The 23,294-nt window shown below is 42.7% G+C and overlaps 1 protein-coding gene across 1 annotated transcript in view; it reads right to left on the reverse strand.

Annotated features, from left to right (window-relative positions):
- The window catches only part of LOC142494634 (uncharacterized), a 34,822-nt gene extending 14,242 nt beyond the window's left edge, over positions 1–20,580 (reverse strand). Inside the window, exons 1-2 of the mRNA XM_075599066.1 lie at positions 20,467–20,580; positions 17,425–17,488 (exon numbers count right to left, since the gene is read on the reverse strand). Coding sequence (XP_075455181.1) covers positions 17,425–17,488; positions 20,467–20,580 — 178 coding nt within the window. The remainder of the gene's footprint in view (positions 1–17,424; positions 17,489–20,466) is intronic.
- Between the last annotated feature and the right edge of the window lie 2,714 nt (positions 20,581–23,294).

The raw sequence follows: 23,294 nt of genomic DNA on the forward strand, positions 1-23,294 counted from the left end.
TTGATGCATAATTTATACATTAAAGACCACTTTGACCGAGCTGTTCTACGCTATTGCATGTTCTGTCGCCATAAGACACATTACACACCATTCATTTTTATGGGCTGTAAGTAAGGTGTCTTATGGTGTTGTGAACTTTCTTATTGCTTAGCATCGCCTGTTAAATATGGGCACCAATGGTCTTAATTCTGTGCCCACATCTACCTCTGCGGGGTCATATTGTCATTTCCTCCCATCCGGATGCTGCTGTGATAATGGTGGACTTCCGGGTTACATCGGGAGAGGTTGTACAGTTCCTGAACCCCTGCTGGACGGTGGCTTAGAGGAGCTGGGACTTCACGGAAGGAGAGAGTGGCGTGCAAGCGGAGCAAGATCATCGTGCGGTTCGCGAATGAGTACACTCATTACATGCTTTTACTTTTCATTCGTTTGTGAGTTCAAATTTGTTGGACCTACCATTTTTTATTAAAAGTGTATTTTTCATATTACACTAGGATCGGGCGCTTTCTTTTCTTGTTGTTCACAGATCACTGGGAGGTCGTTGGTTCCTTGCAGACAGCAGCCGGATCCTAATCCATGGACCTTCAATTATTTTTATTTTTCTATAATACAGGACTTTTTTTCGTGGGTTTTTAATGATATCAATATTTTGATGGTATTAATTGGTTGCAACATAATCATTTTATAATTTTTCTCTTATTCGTTTTAGCATGGTTAGTCATTAGCTCACAATATTTAGCTATATGATTACATATATGTATTACATTTTTTGGTATTTTAATAATACATTTATTGGTGTGTATGTATTCAGTCATCATATGACAACATATATCTTTCTGCAATTAATTTACTGCTGACGTCAGAATAGTTAAAGGATTACCAGTTACTACTGCACCGACACACTTTATTCGAGCAAATACCCAGTATGTACCTGGCAGATACCTGGAATGCGCCGCTCCTCACCTCTGACAAGCCCCGTTGCGTTTGCCTTCCCAGCCTGGGTTCATGCCTGGCTGACGGGCGGCTGATCTGTTAAATGATAATGATTAGGATTTAATAGGCTGCAATGCTTCGCGTGTCTACCAGATGGCATAAATTCATGAATTGTAATGCAGTATATATATATATACTGTGCAGTATTGCAGCCAGCGGGAATAAAATGCTTCAATCCCTGGCTGGAAAATACCTCAATGCACTCGGGCAGAAAACAGTCACAAACCTCAATACACCCGGGTATACCCGAATTCGTGGGACTAGCCGAGCTCGAATAAAGTGTGTCGCCAGTGTAAGTGTTAGATTATAGCACCTGAGGGGCGCAGTCTTTTTTTGTCTGTATATATATATATGTGTATATATATATATATATATATATATATATATATATATATATATATATAAAATATATATTGTATATAAAGATTATTTTTTTATGCTGAATGAAAAAAGGATCGCATCATAATATGAATTTACTGTAGTTCTAGCAGTATTTGGGAGGGTAATTGCTTCCCGTGGGTGCGCATACAACACACGATCATGTAAAACATTTGGAAATGTTCCAATTTGCTTCATAATAATTGGCAACTTGTTTAAAAACAGACATTATCCCACACGTCGTCAATCCAGAGATGTACTGGGATAAAATCCAGACCCATTTTCATTGTGCTTTTCTCCTAACTCAAGTTGGTCATGACACCGGATGCGGTCGATATCTAAATTGCAAATCCCAATCCTTTAAAATCGTTGGAATTTTAAAAATGCTTAAATGACTGTGGCTGCCCCGTACGCAAGTAAAGAGACGTGCAAACGTCCCCCCTGAGTTTGTGAACCTTGCAAAAGTCAGCCTTTTTTCATTTGACAAAAAGTTTGCTTAATCTCAGAAGTTGGCAGCCAGCTCGCCCTGTGCATTGCATTTTCACTTAATATTACTCTTCTGCACATTTCGTCAAATTCGCTGAGCTTACTTCATGCGTAGACTTTAAGTAGGGCACGGCAACCGTGTGCTTGTGCATGTGGACGGGGAGTGTGGCCAGATACAGACGGGTTTGGGGCATTCGGAGGGAGTGCTACCAATATACACACATAATAGAGCACACAATGGATTATGTCTAATTATATTGGCAGAGGACGGGGGTTGGGAAGCTGGTGTGGTGGCCATTGTGGCTGTGGTGACAGCAGGAAAAGACAATATTACTGAGTCGGGTTGGGAACCTAGAGAAAAGACTAAATGGAATTGTTGGAGCGCAAAAGTGAAAAATATAATATATCATATATACAGTATATAGCGATAGTGAATATTAGTGGTATTGTGAAATTTTGTGAAGAAAATGTCTCGTTCCATGAACTCACATACAGTAATTATATGGTGTTTCTGTCATGAAGTTTTCTTTCTTTTGGTCCTCACTGCAATGTGGGTCCCTGTTGCAAGGTACATGCAACCACACATGCGGGTTCTCTTGATAAGGCTTCTTTATTGAGCCTTAACAATATACAGTACACAAAAACAAAATAGCTTTTCTTCAGCATACAAAAACAAAATAGCTTCTCTTCAGCAGACAAAAACAAAATAGCTTCTCTTCAGCATAGAAAACAAGGCAGCTTCTCTTCAGCATGCAGGACACAGACAGTTCATCACACGTACTTTGAAAAACAGACCTTATAGCAGTAATCTCTTCAGTATTTCAGTCCTGTCTCCTGACCAGCTAGCTTGCATGTGTGTACAGCCTGGGGGTTTTAAAACACCTTGATTATGCAGCTGGGGTCAGACTAATTAAGCAGCCCTTCTCAACTGAAACTTAACCTCGTCACTGCTGCACTGCAAGCCTAAACATAGGTTTGCCAGGTATATGGCTGGTGACATTCATTCACCCTGTCACAGTCCCACTGCTCGCTCAGAAAGAGAAACCAATCGTAGTACAGATCGTACAAAATAAGTATATTATAAGAAACAGGGGGAATCCCACTCACATTTGTGAAGATAACAACATGCATGTAGTGCACATCACAGGGCAGGAACCAGGACTGCCGGAGCTCTGACTCAGACCTCCACGCCTCAGGAATCCTCGTCTCTCTCGGATTCTGACGTCACTTCTGGTTCCGCTCGGTGCCACGATCTTTGCCATTCTCCCTGCACAACAGCTCACAGCAGGCTGTGCACCTCCCACTTGGGAACTGATATGGTAATGAAGGGGTTAACCACTCCCGCAACCCACCCGGTAGGCCTAACCACCCACCCTTTGGGTAACTACCCCCTTCACCCAATCCCTCTACCCCCAACAAAAATTAAAAAACACAACAACACTAAAACCCACCTCCTCTACCCCCAACACACATAAGCCACTATAGCAGTCTGTGAGCAACCTGAAAAAAAAACAACAGCTCCAAAAAGACACAACAATAAAAGAAATACCCAAGCACCTAAACATCAGAAGAATAAAAGAACTAAAAAGCCTAAACAACACATCAATAAAATTAATCTAACACCAAACCACCAGAATAATACAATTAATCTAATACCAAAACACCAGAATAATAAAATTAATCTAACAACAGAATAATAAAATTAATCTAACACCAAAAACACCAGAATAATAAGATATTAATCTGATACCAAAACACCACAATAATAAAATTCATCTAACACCTAACCACTAGAACAATAAAAGAAATGTAACCCCTAACCAACAGAACAATTAAATAAATTAAACGCCTAAACAATCCTATAAGGTAATAAAAACAAGCCCTACATATACATAACAATTTACTCAAAACAATAAAAAGAAATAGAAAACATAACAATTATTTCAAAACAATCACATACCAAAAAATTAATTGCCTGTCACTATATTAATCCATACCCTAAATGGGCATAGATAACTACAGTACATTAGTAGTCAATGGGCAAGCAAAAACATAATTAAAAAAAAAAAACAATAAAAAAACCTGTGAAATTTAAGTTACATACATTCAAAGACTTCACCCTCCGAATCCCAGCGTATCCGTGAGCTCTCGATCGGCGACACCATCCTCCGCGATCCTCAGTGATGCTCCATGATTCTCAGAATCAGGAAAATCTTCTTCTTTTTTTGTAATCCATTGTAATCCACATGGGTTACATTTCTTTTATTGTTCTGTTGGTTAGGGGTTACATTTCTTTTATTGTTCTAGTGGTTAGGTGTTTTGGTGTTAGATTAATTTTATTGATGTGTTGTTTAGGCTTTTTAGTTCTTTTATTCTTTTGGTGTTTAGGTGCTTGGGTGTTTCTTTTATGGTTGTGTCTTTTTTGTGCTGTTGTTTTTTTTTAGGTTGTCCATTAACTGCTATAGTGGCTTATCATGTCCATATTATATGGGCATGATGTACCACTGTCGGAAAAAGAATTGTGACTATAGCGCTAAAGTATAAATACCTACTTAGTGATTCAAGTGATAAATATCCTTTAAATAAAGGTAGGCTGCCTAGTACCTACAGGGAAAAGGGAGACCAAAAAGCGCACCAGCACAAACGGAGCAGGAAGAAACCAGGACAAAAAAATGATTAAAAGGGCACTTTAATGTGGCAAAAGACCCATCCAATGCATTTCGAACGTCGCAGCGTTCTTTTTCAAGGACCTACTGTCTAGTACAAACAGAATACAACATGGAAAAAAGAAAAACCTGGCGCCAAATGTTCAAAAATGGTAAGTCCTGTGATCCTCAAAGAATCTGCACGAGTGCTTGACAGGCCATGAAACGAGAGAAGAGAAAACAAACACAAATCATAGCGTACAACTGCTGGGTAACTCAGTCTAACACTATAACAACATATAAACAGTAAGACTCCTAGTGAACAAACTAAAAATAAAATTTATTATAAAATGAACTCTGTCATAAAAGACAGCAATGAAGCAGTCATCCGGTGATGGTAAAAATCAAAACCCTACTTACCTACTTGTCGTACTGGATAGTAGTAGGCTTTTTTGGCGATAAGCTGGCGATAAGTGGCATATCGCTGCTTAGTGCATAGGCCCCTCAGTGTTTTAGACGTGGCGATGCAGAAATATTGCTCCAATTACAGTGGGGTTTGTATTTTGTATGTTTCAATATTTTGGAAAGAAAATCTAGACACAAGTCAGACATGACATATTGAGTTATAGTGTATGACACAAAATGTAGTTGGAAATTCCCACGCCCCCCAAGAAAACATTTTCAATAAGTTATCGGTTAGCAATAAATATCCATTATTAAAGCTATTATTGCAGTTTAGTGTTTATGGACCTTTGTCTTCCCCAAATCACTTACAGTATATACACTCAGGGCATGTATTCTAACCCAGGGGTGCGCAAACTGGGGGGCGCAAGATTTTGTCAGGGGGACGCGGCGGTTGCAGAGGCTCCGCCGCTCTCCCCCCGAGGCATTTAAATGAATGCCGGGGGATTGTGTGATGCCTCTGTTCTAAAGTTCTAAATCTATTACAGAGTGCTTTTCCTGGTAATGTACAGGTTAATAAAAGCTTCAATCAGACTTAGAACTTTTGCAACTTATATTGACAGATTTATTATAAATCATTCTTCCTGGCAATGCACAGGTTATTAAAAATTTATATTAGTGTAGGGACCCTTGAAACGTGGTCTGCCGTGAAGTTTGGCTCAAGGGCTTACAACAATTTGGCCAAAATGTTAAACTAAAAGACCATTTTATTTATTAGTTATTTATACATTTATATTTAGGCATTGTACCGTATATAGGTTTTTCTGGATGTGCACTGAGCTTTGTCTGTGTTTTATGTTATGTCTCTGGTTTTAAATACATATTGCCATGCTCAGTAGCACTCCTCTGTGAAACTTATATGCTTATATATATGTTGTGGGTATTTTGGGGGTTCAATTTGAGCTTGTAGGTGTTCTGTATGTTTTATAATTCTTGTGCAGCTAGTCTTGGCTGTTTTGGAGGGTGGCAACCTCCTATCCAATTGAAGCTCACTCCCTCCCACATTTAAATGGTTAAAAGCTCACTCCATGGCATCTCCAACTATCAGGGGAACTTGCCTGCATGCAGTGTGATTGTGACAAATCTATTACAGAGTGCTTTTCCTGGTAATGTACAGGTTAATAAAAGCTTCAATCAGACTTAGAACTTTTGCAACTTATATTGACAGATTTATTATAAATCATTCTTCCTGGCAATGCACAGGTTATTAAGAATTTATATTAGTGTAGGGACCCTTGAAACGTGGTCTGCCGTGAAGTTTGGCTCAAGGGCTTACAACAATTTGGCCAAAATGTTAAACTAAAAGACCATTTTATTTATTAGTTATTTATACATGTATATTTAGGCACTGTACCGTATATAGGTTTTTCTGGATGTGCACTGAGCTTTGTCTGTGTTTTATGTTATGTCTCTGGTTTTAAATACATATTGCCATGCTCAGTAGCACTCCTCTGTGAAACTTATATGCTTATATATATGTTGTGGGTATTTTGGGGGTTCAATTTGAGCTTGTAGGTGTTCTGTGTGTTTTAAAATCCCTATTTAGTAATTGCCACAAACACACAGACATATTTACTAAACGGTGCTATGCCATAAGAGACTTACCTTGTGGTGGAAGACACCAACCCATTCAATTATGGCATAGCACTGTTTAGTGGAACTGGGCAGGACTCTCGGAGAATTCTCTGATATTTCGTTTTTTTAAAAATATTATTAGTATTATTATTATGAGTGAAAAATAGCCGCTGCTTTTCTAATGCTCTTAATGTAAAAGGCATGTTTATGATTTTCAGGAGCAGGAGTTAAAAGGCAAATCACTGCTTCTTTCATCAATGAATGTAGCTATTTCGGGCAGGGGTAGGGGGAAGCTGTTTTTCTAATTTTCCTGGACTAAGACTGTTCCAAACAGTTATCTCACTTCATATGAATGCTTCCTCTGTAAACTTATGACATCCCCTTCATCTATTCCCTTTTATTAAGAATGTAAATGGGTTTACTCAAGTAAAACCGCATTGTCACTCAGCAGATGTTTTGGATTACGAATGACTGTAAAAAGTGCAGCAGATTTCCTGACATCTGTCCATATTGATTGAAATCCCATTCACGCCTGTAGCGTGATGTACACCATCCTAAGCTTCCTATTTTTCCCCTAAAAAGAATTTATTTGATAGTCTTTTTAGTTCTGTTAAAAAAATGAAATAAACCTTAAATTTAGAAATAAAATAAACAAACCACTGTCCGAAAGTATCTTGCTCTGTCAGGCTAAGATTCACTTAGCTCCGTTCGTCTATTTCATGTGACCTTAATCTAGGTTCATTGTAACACAGGGTTCACTAAAGCAAATGTAGTTACATTGACCAGGTGTTACTCCTATAAAAAGCATGGTGTTTGTAACGGATATTATTCTAAATGTAACCCCCTATGGGATTACCATGGCCTTAAGGGGTAACTGGTGCGGACCCACAGAGACAGTAATGCCTTTTCCTATTACATGAGGTTGGGGCTGAGTCAGCCAATACTAAGCCCTGCCATATATATATATATATGTATATATATATATAATCAAAAAATAAATAGATGATACCGTTCTGTGGTTAACAAAATGCTTTTATTTGTGCGAGCTTTCGAGATACACTGATCTCTTCTTCCGGCGATGTTACAATGAATGAAGCAAGCAAAAGCTATACTATAAACAGTGTCTCTAGGACTGTTATCTGTTATATGTTATATATATATATATATATCCCTGTATTCCCCCCTCCTCTGGGAAACTACTCTAGTTACTGTTTCTTGTGTGTGGTGCTGAAGCCTACCTGTGGTATCAGGAGAAGCTGATCTGCGCGATGTTATGGGCAATGGTACAGGCTTTAGGGGCATTTCTTAGTTACTCACACTCATGGTACAGTGCCTCCAGCCATGACAGGATCCCAAGGATAGGATATCAGCTCCTGTCATTGCGGTCCATCTACCACCTGCCCAGTAACTGACACCCAGGCAGAGGCAAGGTGAACAAGCAGCTTTATTTTCTTTCTCTCCTTCTCCTTCCTTAATGCAGCATAGTCTTTTGCAGTACAGGATGTCGGGATGGCGCTTGCCCATTCTCTTGGGGCATTATTCATTATGGTCTGGGTGGTCTCTAAGCCGGCCGGCCTAGAATGGCATGCTTGCCCCGCAATGGGGAAGACTCATAGTCCTCTTACTCCCTTTCAGGATCAGAGCCAGACTGACCTTTCCTCCTTCCACACCTACTCCTAGATCAGTGCAGAACTCCACTCTCCTCCATACAACCTCTCTCATGGGAGCAACTCCTTCTAACTTTAGCCTACTCTCCTTAGAAACTTCTGGAAGGGGCGGGCTCATAGACTGTACCCACCTACAAGGGGCTGTACACAGGCTATAAGACACCACCTACCATCCTTCACTTTCTGGGGAAGCAAGAAGGGGGGTCAAGGGCCCACAGATTAACCTGCTAATGCCTGGATCTTAACAGGGCTTACATAGCAGATACACTATGTGGGGATGAAACAGGTACAGCTGGACATACCCTGTTACATATATATATATATATATATATATATATATATATATATATATATATATATATATATATATATATATATATATATATATATATATATATATATATATATATATATATATAGTTACATGAAATCTGTAACTATGTGTACTGTGTATGGATGAAAAGAGCCCTAGTAAAATAGGGTAAATAAAGAGTGCTGTTTGTACTACAAAAGTTCCTGGTGCCCATCATTTCTACTATTGCTACCTCAAAGCCCAGCTGCACGAAGCCTGCACCCTGAGTTAGGTAATGCATCCTGAGTAGCCACTATAATAAACACTGGTCAGGGTGGGTTACATAAATGATATGCAAATGATCAGAAATTATATCCATTTCAAATTCACTAAGCCTAGGAAATAAAGTCATACTGAACTATAGTGTTACAAAGGGGGTGGGGGGGGGGGGGAGAAGGAGAGAAGTTGAGGGTAAGAGATGGAGCACAAGAGAGTGGGGGAAACGGAAAGAGAGAGAGGGGAAGGGGGAAAAGGAATGAGAGAGAGAGAGAGGGGGCAGGGGAAGGGAGAAAGGGAATGAGAGAGAGAGAGAGAGAGAGAGAGAGAGAGAGAGAGAGAGAGAGAGAGAGAGAGAGAGAGAGAGAGAGAGAGAAGAGAGAGAGAGAGAGAGAGGAGAGAGAGAGAGAGAGAGAGAGAGAGAGAGAGAGAGAGAATGAGAGGGAGGAATGAGAGGGAGGGAATGAGAGGGAGGGAATGAGAGGGAGGGAATGAGAGGGAGGGAATGAGAGGGAGGGAATGAGAGGGAGGGAATGAGAGGGAGGGAATGAGAGGGAGGGAATGAGAGGGAGGGAATGAGAGGGAGGGAATGAGAGGGAGGGAATGAGAGGGAGGGAATGAGAGGGAGGGAATGAGAGGGAGGGAATGAGAGGGAGGGAATGAGAGGGAGGGAATGAGAGGGAGGGAATGAGAGGGAGGGAATGAGAGGGAGGGAATGAGAGGAGGGAATGAGAGGGAGGGAATGAGAGGGAGGGAATGAGAGGGAGGGAATGAGAGGGAGGGAATGAGAGGGAGGGAATGAGAGGGAGGGAATGAGAGGGAGGGAATGAGAGAGGAGGGAATGAGAGAGAGGGAATGAGAGAGAGGGAATGAGAGAGAGGGAATGAGAGAGAGGGAATGAGAGAGAGGGAATGAGAGAGAGGGAATGAGAGAGAGGGAATGAGAGAGAGGGAATGAGAGAGAGGGAATGAGAGAGAGGGAATGAGAGAGAGGGAATGAGAGAGAGGGAATGAGAGAGAGGGAATGAGAGAGAGGGAATGAGAGAGAGGGAATGAGAGAGAGGGAATGAGAGAGAGGGAATGAGAGAGAGGGAATGAGAGAGAGGGAATGAGAGAGAGGGAATGAGAGAGAGGGAATGAGAGAGAGGGAATGAGAGAGAGGGAATGAGAGAGAGGGAATGAGAGAGAGGGAATGAGAGAGAGGGAATGAGTGAGAGGGAATGAGTGAGAGGGAATGAGTAAGAGGGAGAGGGAATGAGTGAGAGGGAGAGGGAATGAGTGAGAGGGAGAGGGAATGAGTGAGAGGGAATGAGTAAGAGGGAGAGGGAATGAGTGAGAGGGAATGAGTAAGAGGGAGAGGGAATGAGTGAGAGGGAATGAGTAAGAGGGAGAGGGAATGAGTGAGAGGGAATGAGTAAGAGGGAGAGGGAATGAGTGAGAGGGAATGAGTAAGAGGGAGAGGGAATGAGTGAGAGGGAATGAGTAAGAGGGAGAGGGAATGAGTGAGAGGGAATGAGTAAGAGGGAGAGGGAATGAGTGAGAGGGAATGAGTAAGAGGGAGAGGGAATGAGTAAGAGGGAGAGGGAATGAGTAAGAGGGAGAGGGAATGAGTAAGAGGGAGAGGGAATGAGTAAGAGGGAGAGGGAATGAGTAAGAGGGAGAGGGAATGAGTAAGAGGGAGAGGGAATGAGTAAGAGGGAGATAGAAAGCAAATGAAATTTGGAAAATGTACATTTAAATATGTTAAATATAGTCAAATGTTATACATTAGCATTTTTCCCAAGTACAGATGTAGCCTGATTCAATGTCTACGACACCGGGGCAAGCTGCAGGAACACAACCGCACCTATCCCAGCCCCACAGGATTAACCCTTCTGGGCGTTGTGGCCGCAGGGTCTTCAGAACAGCAAGTTTGTGCTGTTTCAGCCATTTTACCAGAGATAATCAGGGTGGTTTCACCTGTATTTGTCTCTTTCTCCTCTTCTGGGCCACTAACACAAATGAAAGAAGCAGCCCCCCCCCCCCCCCCCTCCCCACACACCATGACGTACTGGGGGTCCCTGGAGTAGTTATGGGCCTGGTGGTAGTTATTGGCCTGGAGGGGAGGGAGAAGGAGGTATGGGCTTGGGGGTAGTTATTGGCCTGGAGGGGAGGGAGAAGGAGGTATGGGCCTGGGGGTAGTTATTGGCCTGGAGAAGAGGGAGAAGGAGGTATGAGCCTGGGGGTAGTTACCCACCTGGAGGGGAGGGAGAAAGAGGTATGGTCCTGGGGTAGTTATTGGCCTGGGGGGAGGGAGAAGGAGGTATGGGCCTGGGGGTATAGGTAGGGGCTTGAGGGGCAGAGAGGGCCACAAAAGAGGAAGGAACAGAGTGTGTCTACCTTGCAGCCTCAAAGGGGGCCTGCTAGAGCCTGTGGAGGGGCCCACAGTGGTGCCTGTCAGAGGGGGCCTGATGGAGTATCAGGCACTACATATTAGACTCACCTGGCTGTCCCCCCCTGTCGGCGGCACTTTTTTAGGGTATGGCTGGGAGCAATGTCACCTTATTTGAAAATAACAGAGTAATCCTGAACACAGAGCCAATATATTGGCCATTGAATACATAGACAAGATAGAGCTAACGCCAGCCCGGAGTAGGTGATATATTAAATGCAGTATTTACTGGTGTTACCGGGTTCCAATACATTTTGGGACTTAATGTATGGCTGCGGTAGTTAGTGATTTTTATGCTCGTTCTGATATTTTTATCAGCCGTGGTAACAAAAGCGTTATTTGTAGGAGTGTAAATTTAATGTATTGCACCATAAAATTAACGTCCTTTTTTTGGCTGGTAATACAACATTTGTGGTTGATGTATTTAGGCCTTAATTGGTTATCAATGAATATCCAGTATCCATCCAGGTTGTGAGCTGTTATGAACCGTAATATAAGACCTTTTGTAATGAAAACGGTGGGGAATATTAAGTATTTTTATCAATCTGGTGCTTCCGGGGTTAATGTGGTTACCGTTTGTTTTAAAAAAAAAATACAATATATTTGGCTTACGACAGGCCAAGATCCATTCTCGATCTGTGCAGATATTCAGAAAGGCTTATTACCCGAAGCTGGATAATAGGGTGCTAGGCCATTAAACAAATACAAACATGACATTTATAACGTTATAAACATAATCAAGCGATATGCATCAAGTTGCCATTACTGTAAGTGCAAGTGTTGAATTCAATCCCCGAATGACTCTCATTATACCTAACACCCTTTCCCTCTTCTTCCTAACATGCTTACAGAAAGATGCACTCCACAATTAGCAGGAAGCGCAGTAATTATGCCTGACTGCAGTCACAAAGCACTTCAGCATCCCACCGGATGCCAACAAAGCTATCTACAAATTGTACCATTCTTTCTCTAATTAATCATAGTAATTGTTTTTTCTTGTATAGTGCTGTACATCGCACACTGGTCCATACCTCATAGAGCTTGCAATCTATCTTTCTGATAAAGTGACTTCACCAGGAACACAAGGTGTTTATTTCGAGCAGCACACTCCATAGTTGAAGTAACTACCCACAAACAGACTCTGTGTAATCACAGGTTGTACAAAGTCCATGAAAGTGCAATATTCCTTCATACTTTTTTGGAAAAGATGGAAAATCTTTGGTCATGGCCACAGGCAGTAGAACCACACACCGGTCCCTATTTACAAGCTCCGTATACTCAATGGTCAAAGGGGCAGATCCACAGAGCTCCGTGATATCGGGGATACTAACGTGACGTTACCTAGGTACGTAATGTCCGCTGCTCTCCTTTTCTTAATACAGTCACGATTATATACCGTATTAGGTCAGACAAACATGTCCTACAGTCACTTTAATCACTAAAAACCATAGCATTACGTGAACCTCATGACACATTATATCAGCGGTGCGCAAACTGGGGACGCAAGATTTTTCAGGGGGGGGGGGGCGGAGGTTGCAGAGGCCTCGCGCTCGTCCCAACGGCATTAAAATGAAATGCCGGGGGATCGCGTGAGGCCTCTGCAACTCTACTTACCGTGATTCTAATGGCTGGTGTGACGTGTCGCCATGGCAACGCGGCGTCATTTAACGCCGACCAAAGAGGTAAGGGGGGGGGGGGGGGGTCACACGACAAATCAGTGAATTAGACGCGTTGAACATGAACTCTGGTCCCCTTGTGGTTCACGTGAGCTCCAATCTTGCAGCTAAAGGTGTGGGATGTCCTTCCGCATAAACAGCCGGGTAGCTTCGATAGTGTGCGTCCACACAACGGTCCCCCGGCAAACAGTGTACGTTCCCTCAGTTCCACAGTTCCCTTCCGTAGTAACAGACAGAGATAGAGGCAAGGTCCAGGCAGCTCAATCAGCGTTTCTGTCTGTCTCTCTCTCTGTCTCTCTCTGTCTGTTTCTGTCTCTCTCTCATGAAATATTAGGCGACCTGATATTTCTCAGGTTATCCCCTTTGTGGATATGTGATACAACTATTCATACGGTAAATGGGGGTAATGTGACAATAAAACATTTAACAGACCTCTGAGGATCTACCCCAAAGTGTGAGGGTACGGAGTACCACACATTTTTATTCACAACCCCAGAGTACAACTACAAATGTAACCGACATCATTGTTCCCTTTTGGTGGGATATACTCTAGTGGGATAAACTGTAGTGGAATATACTGCAGTGGGATATACTATAGTGGGATATACTATAGTGGGATACAGTATACTGCAGTGGGATATACTATAGTGGGATATACTATAGTGGGGTACAGTGATATATGTTGTAATATTCTGCACACTGTTCTACTTTAACTTACTTTAGGAAACGTTTCTTTCTTTAAGAATAAATATTGTCTAAATCTTTCTAAAATATAGTCAACATAATCCCCCAAAGTTCAATAAACAAAACAGTTGCTCTACTCTTCATTCATTGAACATACTCACACATTTAGATCATTTGTGTAACTTGCAGCTAGTTCAAGAAACAAAAATAAATGTGCCGTCCCCACAGTGTTACATCTATACACAGGAACAGGCTAACTGAGACGGGCTCATCTGTTCTGCAAATGCATTTTGATGTACAACTTAACAGGAGAGCATTTCGTTTCACTGGGCTCAACCTTTACCCTAGTAATGTTTTCCAAAACTCGGAGAAACAGCGAGGACCGAAAAGCAAAGCATCTGGTGCCACCATGCTCAGCTGTGCAAGGCAACACAGGGTTTTATGCCACGATTCATTTCCAGAACGCAGGCAGATGCCCAGGGCTCAGAACTGTGACACAGAACTCAGCTCACTGACTCCGCACCTGCAATCGGCACAGCTAAGGTAACGTCTCACTTACTGCGTTACGGTCGCCCAATCATGGCTGCCAAACTCTTTCTCTTCCCATGTTTAGGATTTAGTTGCCCACCTTTTTAAAGGAAACATTTCAATAGCAAAAGAATTCCCACCCTCGCCAAACACCGCCGCTGTATTTGCGTTGCACACAAAAGACTGACACACTTATGTTTATGGCTACGGTTCCGGTAAGTCTCCAATCACCATAAGATCAGCTCTTTGGTGGAGAGATTCCCTTTTCCCTGTGATTAATTTCATGTTTTATACTCATCCCTTTATGTAGAATTTTGCAGGCACAGTGAGTGAGATGAAGTGGTAAGGAGCTGACAACAGGGTTCACCCTTTTTAAAGCAGCAGTCCAAAGTTCTGTGGGGAAGATCATGTTACCAGGCAGGCACTGGATACAATTGGTGCACTGCTAGAGAGAGGGCAGGGCTCAAAAACGGGTGTGCCAGAGCCTGTTTCTGAAGAGGAAGGGGTGGTGACTTTGTAAATGGTTGCTATAGAAACAAAAAATACTTGTTACATTATAATACATTAAAATGTCATTCAGAGTTTTTTTTTTTTAATGCTACAAGTATTTTCTCATAGTACAGAACTGATTTATTTAAAAAAAAAAAACACACATGTACGATATTGCTTGGTCTGCAGCTTTGACATTATGCAGTGACTTTACCACTGGCACTGAGCTACTCTTTCAGCCCTTACGGTAGTGCCGACGAGTATTCTAAAACAAATCTGGGGCAATCACCACCAAGACCCAGGTACATGCTGCAACATTTCAGTGACATTTCTGCAGACAGACTAATGACAGACTCAGTGAGAGCTGAAGCCTTGAGAAAGCGTTTCTCATGCGAAACATGTGCGTCGGCACCTGTCACATGCACACGCACGGTCAGCATTGACGTGGCAGCCTCCTACCTCGCAGAGCGAGTAGCTGCCAGACCTAATGCATGCACACCCTCTCATATTGGGCTTGAGTTTCAGAGTTCACTCGGTGGGCAGATGGTGAGGATAGTGTTTGTTTCTATACCTGATTTGGTTTGAATTCATGTGGAAGCACAGTACCTGACGGTTGAGCACATTCATGAATATGTGCATAGGCATACTCAATCAGCCACACCGTCTTCTGGTATCAGAAAGCTGCTCCACCTACTGACAACAATCAGTGTATCTAGCCCTTAGTTGTCTGGGCTACACTTGCTTCATATAGGCAGGTTAACATCACCTCCTCATCTCTGCTCCTACCTAAGAACTCATACCTAGGGAATACTGCATACCAGCTCCCTCTATTGAACACTTGATCTAATTTCCTCATCTGTTCACATCTTCTCATAACCCGGAGTGTCATATACACTCAACTTAGGGTTAATATATGTGTGTCCTTTAGTTGGATTTGAAACCTCATTATTTTAATCAGTATAACATTAAAGATTTAATTTTAATATTGTCACATTACCATTAGGGTACAGAGTGCTTTAGCTGGGTTCTTGCCTCTTTGCTGTTTTACCTACCTTATTACCCACAGCACCTTACTCTATATACATATTCAGTATTTAGCAGTAGCGGGGTTCACCTTGTATTAGCTCAAGGCAAGTTTAAGGCAAGTTTTAGCATACTCGTCGTCGGCACACCTGTATGTACAGTTTGAAATTGCCTCTATGCTTCTGATGCAAATCACTGTGTACATAGTTTACCATACATACTATATAATATTAACAATATCATACATAAGAAAAAATAATAATTATGACAGGAGGGGGTAACCAGGCTATCTAATAAAGGTTAAGCCCTCTGGTTACCCCTGAAACCGTGGGGTCCCAGGTAGCTACATAAGCACCATAAGCCAGGGACCAGGGATAATACATGTTGAAAATAAAGTGACCCCTGCTTTTTCTGTTTTCATGTTCCCTTGGCCATAGAACTGTGAGATGTCTTCGTTTTGAAGCTAGGAAAGTCGGCCCTGCAGAGACTAAGTCAGACGCGGTGACCAAGTTCTCATTTTAGAACGTAGCGGTCGCGGTCAGGATTTTTTGACGAAAATAGTTCCAGGATTATCGGGACTAGGTCCCGGTCAGGATTTTCTACAGAATCTCGGTCCAGGACGTCCGGAACAAGGTTCCGATCGGGGTAAACCCTTACAGGCGGGCGCCCTGCACCAAGGAAAGGCTAGATCTCAAACCCCAGACCCCAGTAAGTGTGTATATTTCTGTGTTTTGTGTTGTATTTCCGAGGGTTTTATCCAAATAAACCCCATTTTATTTCACTGCCTTGTTTTGCCTATTGAAAGATCCCAAAAATATAAATGTGGTAAAAGACCTAGGGGCCTATGCAGAGAGCAGCGCTCACTTCAGAGGGGGAGGAAAGAAACGCACCCACTTTTAGGAGAGTACCAGTTTATATACCCTGGGGTTGAGCTTGTAAACCTGCCCCATAACAGGACAGGTCTGATACTGACAGATGTCACATCTGCACATGTCACCCAGTCAGTACACTCCTCCAGGCTGACACTCTCTGGTTGATGCTAGGCCCACCCTTGGATACACTACTTCATCCAAGGCTGCAAAAGCAACTACAGGGGGAATTAACCCTTCCAGTGCCTGACTCTAGCAGGACTTATACTGTTAGGGCCCAGAGGAAGAGGTAGCTGCCGGAGGCTATGCTACAGCTCTTTTTAGTGTTTCCTTTGCTTCAAACCCCCAGCCTCTCACCTCAACATAACTAAGGTCACAACTTTTCCCTTTCTCTCCTTATAGTTTGTAAAGTCTTTGAATCAAGGACCTCTGCACCAATTACATCATATCATGTTAATGTGATTTTTTACTATGTTATATTGTGCATGATATTATTGTACAGATGCAGACAAAGTTATTGTAACTATAAATACAGGATTGCACATCGTGTGCCGTACTCATGCGCAAAATTGCAGTGTGTGACTCAACTGATTACATTGCCTAATCCTATTCAGTCACAAGGTGGCGCTGTGAGGGGACTGTATTGTCCATGTGTTGTACTGTTAATAGCGGCCGACCATGTGGTCCGTACAGCATGTGACTTCAGTTACCTGTATAGCAGGTGTATGCGCATGCGCACTGAGGCCAAGCAGTGGAGGAGCAAGTACACATTGTACGCATGCGCTTTGAGTTGTCAGTGGTGGGAAATAGACACAAGATTGTTCAGTGCTTGTGTCACTTAACATGAACACTATTAAAAGGTTCTTTTGTACTGTATGTTGCTGTATTGAAAATGATAATATACTGTAGTAAATATGAAGATGTACAATATACAAGCAAGCTTCCGCTCACCAATAATAACTTGTCCAATCTGGGACACTCCAGGCAGTTTCATAGGCGAGTTACTGACCTTGCTCTGTCAATCAAAATGGTTTTTAGAAAAAGGCGGGAAATACATTGGTACTAGAATTAGTATTGAGTGTGGTTTTAGGGTTTGCTTTAATGGCTAATTACTGCACCGACACACTTTATTCGAGCAAATACCCAGTATGTACCTGGCAGATACCTGGAATGCGCCGCTCCTCACCTCTGACAAGCCCCGTTGTGTTTGCCTTCCCAGCCTGGGTTCATGCCTGGCTGACGGGCGGCTGATCTGTTAAATGATAATGATTAGGATTTAATAGGCTGCAATGCTTCGCGTGTCTACCAGATGGCATAAATTCATGAATTGTAATGCAGTATATATATATATACTGTGCAGTATTGCAGCCAGCGGGAATAAAATGCTTCAATCCCTGCCTGAAAAATACCTCAATGCACTCGGGCAGAAAACAGTCACAAACCTCAATACACCCGGGTATACCCGAATTCGTGGGACTAGCCGAGCTCGAATAAAGTGTGTCGCCAGTGTATATGCCTGATCCTTTGAAATATTTTTACATCAAAAGACAGGGGTGCCCAATGCTACATCCAATTGACAAAACATATATGGTAATAAGTATAAAGTTTAAATACTTCAATAATAATAATAATTACTTAGTTACTTAGTTAAACCCATTGGCCCAAGCGTCATAAGCCTGCATACCAAACGTCAAGGTAAAACAAAAATTAATGCAGGTCCTACACTACACTGTGAACCCTTCCCTTTACCTCTGTATGAGGGGAAAGAACTATAATACTGTAGGTCCTGTTCTTGCAGCAAAGTGAAAAGACCTCCCAAGGTAAAAAGGTGAGGAGGAGTGAGCTCTGGGGGAGGTGCCACACCTACCTCCATACAACTGTTACCAGTCAGAAATTGATTAACACACATTCCCAGCTAGCTCAAACTCCCACACCCACCACATCATGAATATATCTTTTTTTACATGCCTGATCCTTTTTAAATGTTGTCTTTGCTGATTGATTTTTTCTCCCTTATTGGATCTGATTATGTAATCTTTAAGCTCAATGTTTCCTTTATTTCATCATACAGTGATTTATTTTTGGTGATGGGAGGGGGGGGGGGTGAGGTGGTGGTTGTGTTCATTAATGTGTCACTGCAGCTCTCTTACTGTCATAAAGTTCAATAAAAGGAAACGTTGCACTTTTATTTATACACTAACATTGTACTTTAGTAAACAGAAGCAACAAAATAAATAATGGTGTTTTAGCTTTGATACATACTCTATTATACTTGAATACTATTTGAAATAAAATGAACAATCAACTATGGAACAAGTTAATTAAAATCATGCTCTGGGCATATGAAGAAGTGCATTGAGAGGGTCTTTAACTTTTTTAGGGACCAGTGGTGTGTCTGTACTGCCACTGTGTGAGGGTAACGCTCTCTTTCCTGGGATTAACAGGCAGTGCTCTCTTTACCCTTAGAGCACTCAAAATTAACATTATGAGTCCACATTTTATACAGCTGATAGTAGGGGACGTGTTCTTGAAATAGGAGCTGGGCAAAACACTTGGTCTCGCCTTGACTTTGCTACTGTAATAAGTCATTTGACAGGGACACCAATGGGATATCAGACAAAGGTTCACCCAATAACAAGATGTTCAGCTTTGAATCTGCACCATTTGATAATGTTTGGTGTGCTGTGCCACATGGGTAAACCCAGTGTTGAAGTGCCTTTGGAAAAGCTGGTACAGCCACTGTTCAGCTCCAACTGTTTGGGTACGAGGTGGTGTCATCGGAAACAAGTTCCTCCTCATCCTCAAACAGTACAGCGCTGCCACGGTGATACAAGTGCAGATACCTGTGGTAGTTCTGCTGAGGTGCATGAGTAGTTCCCATGTATCATGCACAGCGTCATCAATTAGGCTGCAGTATGTATTTGGGTAACCAGATTTGCATTGCTTTCTCTGAGTGCATGTATTTACCGGCAAAGTTCTTATATCTCCTCAGCACAGCAACATTGGTGATACCGTCTGAGTGGTGTGCCCTTGCAGAGTGGTGTGATACCGTGCCCTCCCAAATGCATAGAACCCACCCTAATGCATATAAACTACCCCTCCCCAAATGCATAGAACCCCCAATGCATACAAATTCTCAGGCCTCTGGGGCCTCGGCTCTCCCCGGCAGCTGCGGGCCTCCTGCCAGGCTTCCCTCTCTCCCATGCTGTGCGGGCCTCCCTCACTCTGACGTTGATGCACGCCGAGCTTCTCTCATGCTGGGCCCTGCTTCCTGTGCCCACCCACATCAGAGAGAGGCCCGGCATGCACCCATGTCAGAGAGAGGCCGGGTGTGGGAGTGAGGGAGGTCCTGCAGCTGGGGAGAGCCGGGGCGTCCGGCAGCAACCGGAGGACCGGCGCCGGACAAAGAAGTCGGGCCCAACCTCTGACCTCTCAACTCCAAGAGAGAGGCGGTCAAGAGGAATGCCAACTAAGGTTGCAGTAATCGACATGATGAGTGAGTGAATTAGGATTTTAGTTGCATCATGAGTGAGAAAAGGGCGTATCTTGGCGATATTTCGTGGGTGAAGATGGCAGTACTTCGTGAGGGACGGAATATGAAAAATTAAGAGAGATCAGAGTCAGAAATGACCCCCACATAGCAGGTTTAAGGTATTGAGGACTTTGGGGTGTTACTGACAGTGAGGGAGAGTCTGGGTGTAGAGGTGGCAGTGGAAGGGGGAAAGAATATTAATTCTGCTATGGACATTTTTATCTTCAGGTAGCAGTGAGACATCAAGGAGGAGATTACAGAGCGACAGTTTATCATCTGGTCTGTAACTGTTACATACGCCTATAACATATGTTATCTTTAACTGTGTCTTGTATATACTGTTCCCTGTCACTGTTCCCTGTTCACTTAATGTAACTATGTATTTGTAACCATGGATTACACCCAGGGTTGCCACCTACTGAAGGCCAACCCAGAGAAAACATTTAAAATGTCTCACTTACCTTCTTCGGCGGCATCTCCCTGGCATCTTCTGGCACAGTTCCAACATCCTCCGGCATCTCCCGCTCCAACCCGTCAATATGGCCGCGCGGCATCACACGGGGCTGTGTTGCCATGACAACGGGACGCTAAGTGACGTCATGGCATCACGCAGCGTCAAGTTTCCATGACTACGGGATGCCTAATGGCGCTGAGGCGTCACCTAGTGTCTTGTTGTCATGGCAATGGGCGTCACGTGATGTTGTTACGTCACTAGCTTGATGCCATTTGACGCTGCGTGAAGAGGTGTAGGTCATCGGGAAGCGCAAGCCATGTAAAACAGAAAAATAATCTGATAGTGCAATATACGTGATAAATAGTGAATAAATATAAATGTAGGAGTCTGTGTGCAAAATACTCACAAACATATAGTGAGTGATATTCACATAAAGGTATCTTTGAATCACAGCCCACCAAGGATGGTAATCACAAGGAGCTTCTGGAGACCTTAATCATAAAAGAAACGGACATAGTGCAGACTGGATTGACAATTTATAAAAAGTAAGTGGTAAGGGATACACTCACATGGTATAGGAAATATAAAAGCATATACAGTAGATCCTGCGAACTGGATCTCGGCAAGTGAAGCGTGTGTTCTCTGCCTCCCCTGTGTCTCGGCGTGCGTGTCTTGCCGAGATCCAGTTCGCAGGATCTATATGCTTTTATATTTCTAATACCATGTGAGTGTATCCCTTACCACTTACTTTTTATAAATTGTCAATCCAGTCTGCACTATGTCCGTTTCTTTTGTGATTAAGGTCTCCAGAAGCTCCTTGTGATTACCATCCTTGGTGGGCTGTGATTCAAAGATACCTTTATGTGAATATCACTCACTATATGTTTGTGAGTATTTTGCATGGGATCGTGAGAACGATCCCCCACTGGGTTATAGCGGCATCCATACCTGTTTGTATTGGTATCACTTTTTTACTACACACAGTAAGATTGGGCTTTAGGCAGGTTGTATTATATTTGTTATCCTAGAGCGCCATTATTGATAAGTTTCTTTGTTTCATTTGACGCTGCGTGGCCATATTGAACAGAGTTATAGCAGGGGAAGATGCCGGGAGGACTCAGAGGCTGCCGGGAAATGCCACCGCCGAACGCAACCACACGCCACCACCCGGAAGCTTACTGAGTAAACCCGGAGCCTGGAGAGACATGGTCAAAACCCGTAGTCTCCGGGTTAAACTCGGAGTTGTGGCAACCCTGAGTACACTTATAACATATATTATCTCTTACTGTGCATGCGATGTATTTATATATAATGTAGAACCCTGATCACTTAATGTAACCATGTATTCGTCATCATAACTCTGTGCCCAGGACATACTTGAAAACGAGAGGTAACTCTCAATGTATTACTTCCTGGTAAAACATTTTTATAAATAAATGTAAAAAATATATATATACACATAATAATTGTATTATTATTTTATTTTAAAACAGTCCTGTTACAAAACAAGTCTACATACAGCTTAAAAATGATACAAGGATAGGACAGCAGATATGACCCATTTACCACAGCAATGCTCTGCCAAGAGGGCTTTATAATATTACCTAAGAGCCTCTATTAAAAAATAATGTTTTCACTTATCGCAGCTATGTGCCTACAGCATTACGCATAGTTTGAAGGTCATTTCCTCCACTTTTCTTTTCAACATTAAGGTGGAAGAAATGTTTTTGTTTTTTTTACAAAGTCTGTTGTTGGGACTGTCTCATTTATCAAAAACAAGGTTTCTGTTTTATGATACTTACAGTAAGTACTAAAAAACATCACCAATAATGTACGTTAACTACACTAAAAACATACATAAAATGTTATATATATGCTGCCATGTATTCTTTTTGGCTACTAAGCTGCCCTGCCTGACACATAAACCCTGGTATCAATGCAGGCAGTGTTAGGATTAATCCGGGGTTTCCCCTGCAGTAAGCAGCTCTCTTGAGTGACAGGTGGGGCGGGACTAAGGCCTGTGTTCTGCCCAATCAGGGGCTCAGCCCTTTGACCCTCTTCCTGGGTACTTAAGGGATTGCACAGCCAAATGTAGTGGTTCTTAGTGCTCTCCCCTGAGTGTGTTCCAGGAAGCCCTTAGGGGAGTGGGAAAACTACCCCTCATCCCACAAGGGGATGAGGAAAGAGCAGAAGATAGACCCTTGAGGTCTCAAGCCTCCTGGGTTGACTCCAGGGACCATCCGGAGGAGAGAGGAGATCTGAGAATCAGTTATAGGCTGTATTCTTTGTTGCTGTGTGAAGAATAAAGTGTTCCTGTTTATAATATACTCCTGCCTGAGATTACAATTAATCAGGGGGAGTAGCATAAGATAGTTCTCCTGCAGGGATTGTCTCCAGCACTCCTGGAGCCTGCAAGAGATGGAGGCGCCGCACCACTGATAGAGAACCAAACAACCCCGCTCAGGGACATATGGATACTCGAACCCATGAGAGTTACAGTACTTTTGTACTACATGCCACTCAGTGCGGCTAATCTTCTTGATCCGGCGACCTTCAGCCTTACCTGGCTTTACCCAGTACAAGGGTTCCTGAATAGGAGGCACATCATTTTAAGAGACATTACCGTAGGCTGTATATGACCTGCTATAATGTCTGCTTCTTTAATCTTCTCATCTCTCGGGCAGCCTCGGCAGGACTAAACACTCCTTCTGCCCACCAATCATGTACTATGCTCTCGGTTTTGAGCAAGAACCTCGTGAGGTCCATAAAGGGTACATATCCCTGAAACCTAGAGTGCCACCATGGTAGGGAACTAACGGACTTTGCTACAGAAAA

Source organism: Ascaphus truei, chromosome 5 (assembly GCF_040206685.1).
Source record: "Ascaphus truei isolate aAscTru1 chromosome 5, aAscTru1.hap1, whole genome shotgun sequence".
Lineage (NCBI taxonomy): Eukaryota > Metazoa > Chordata > Amphibia > Anura > Ascaphidae > Ascaphus > Ascaphus truei.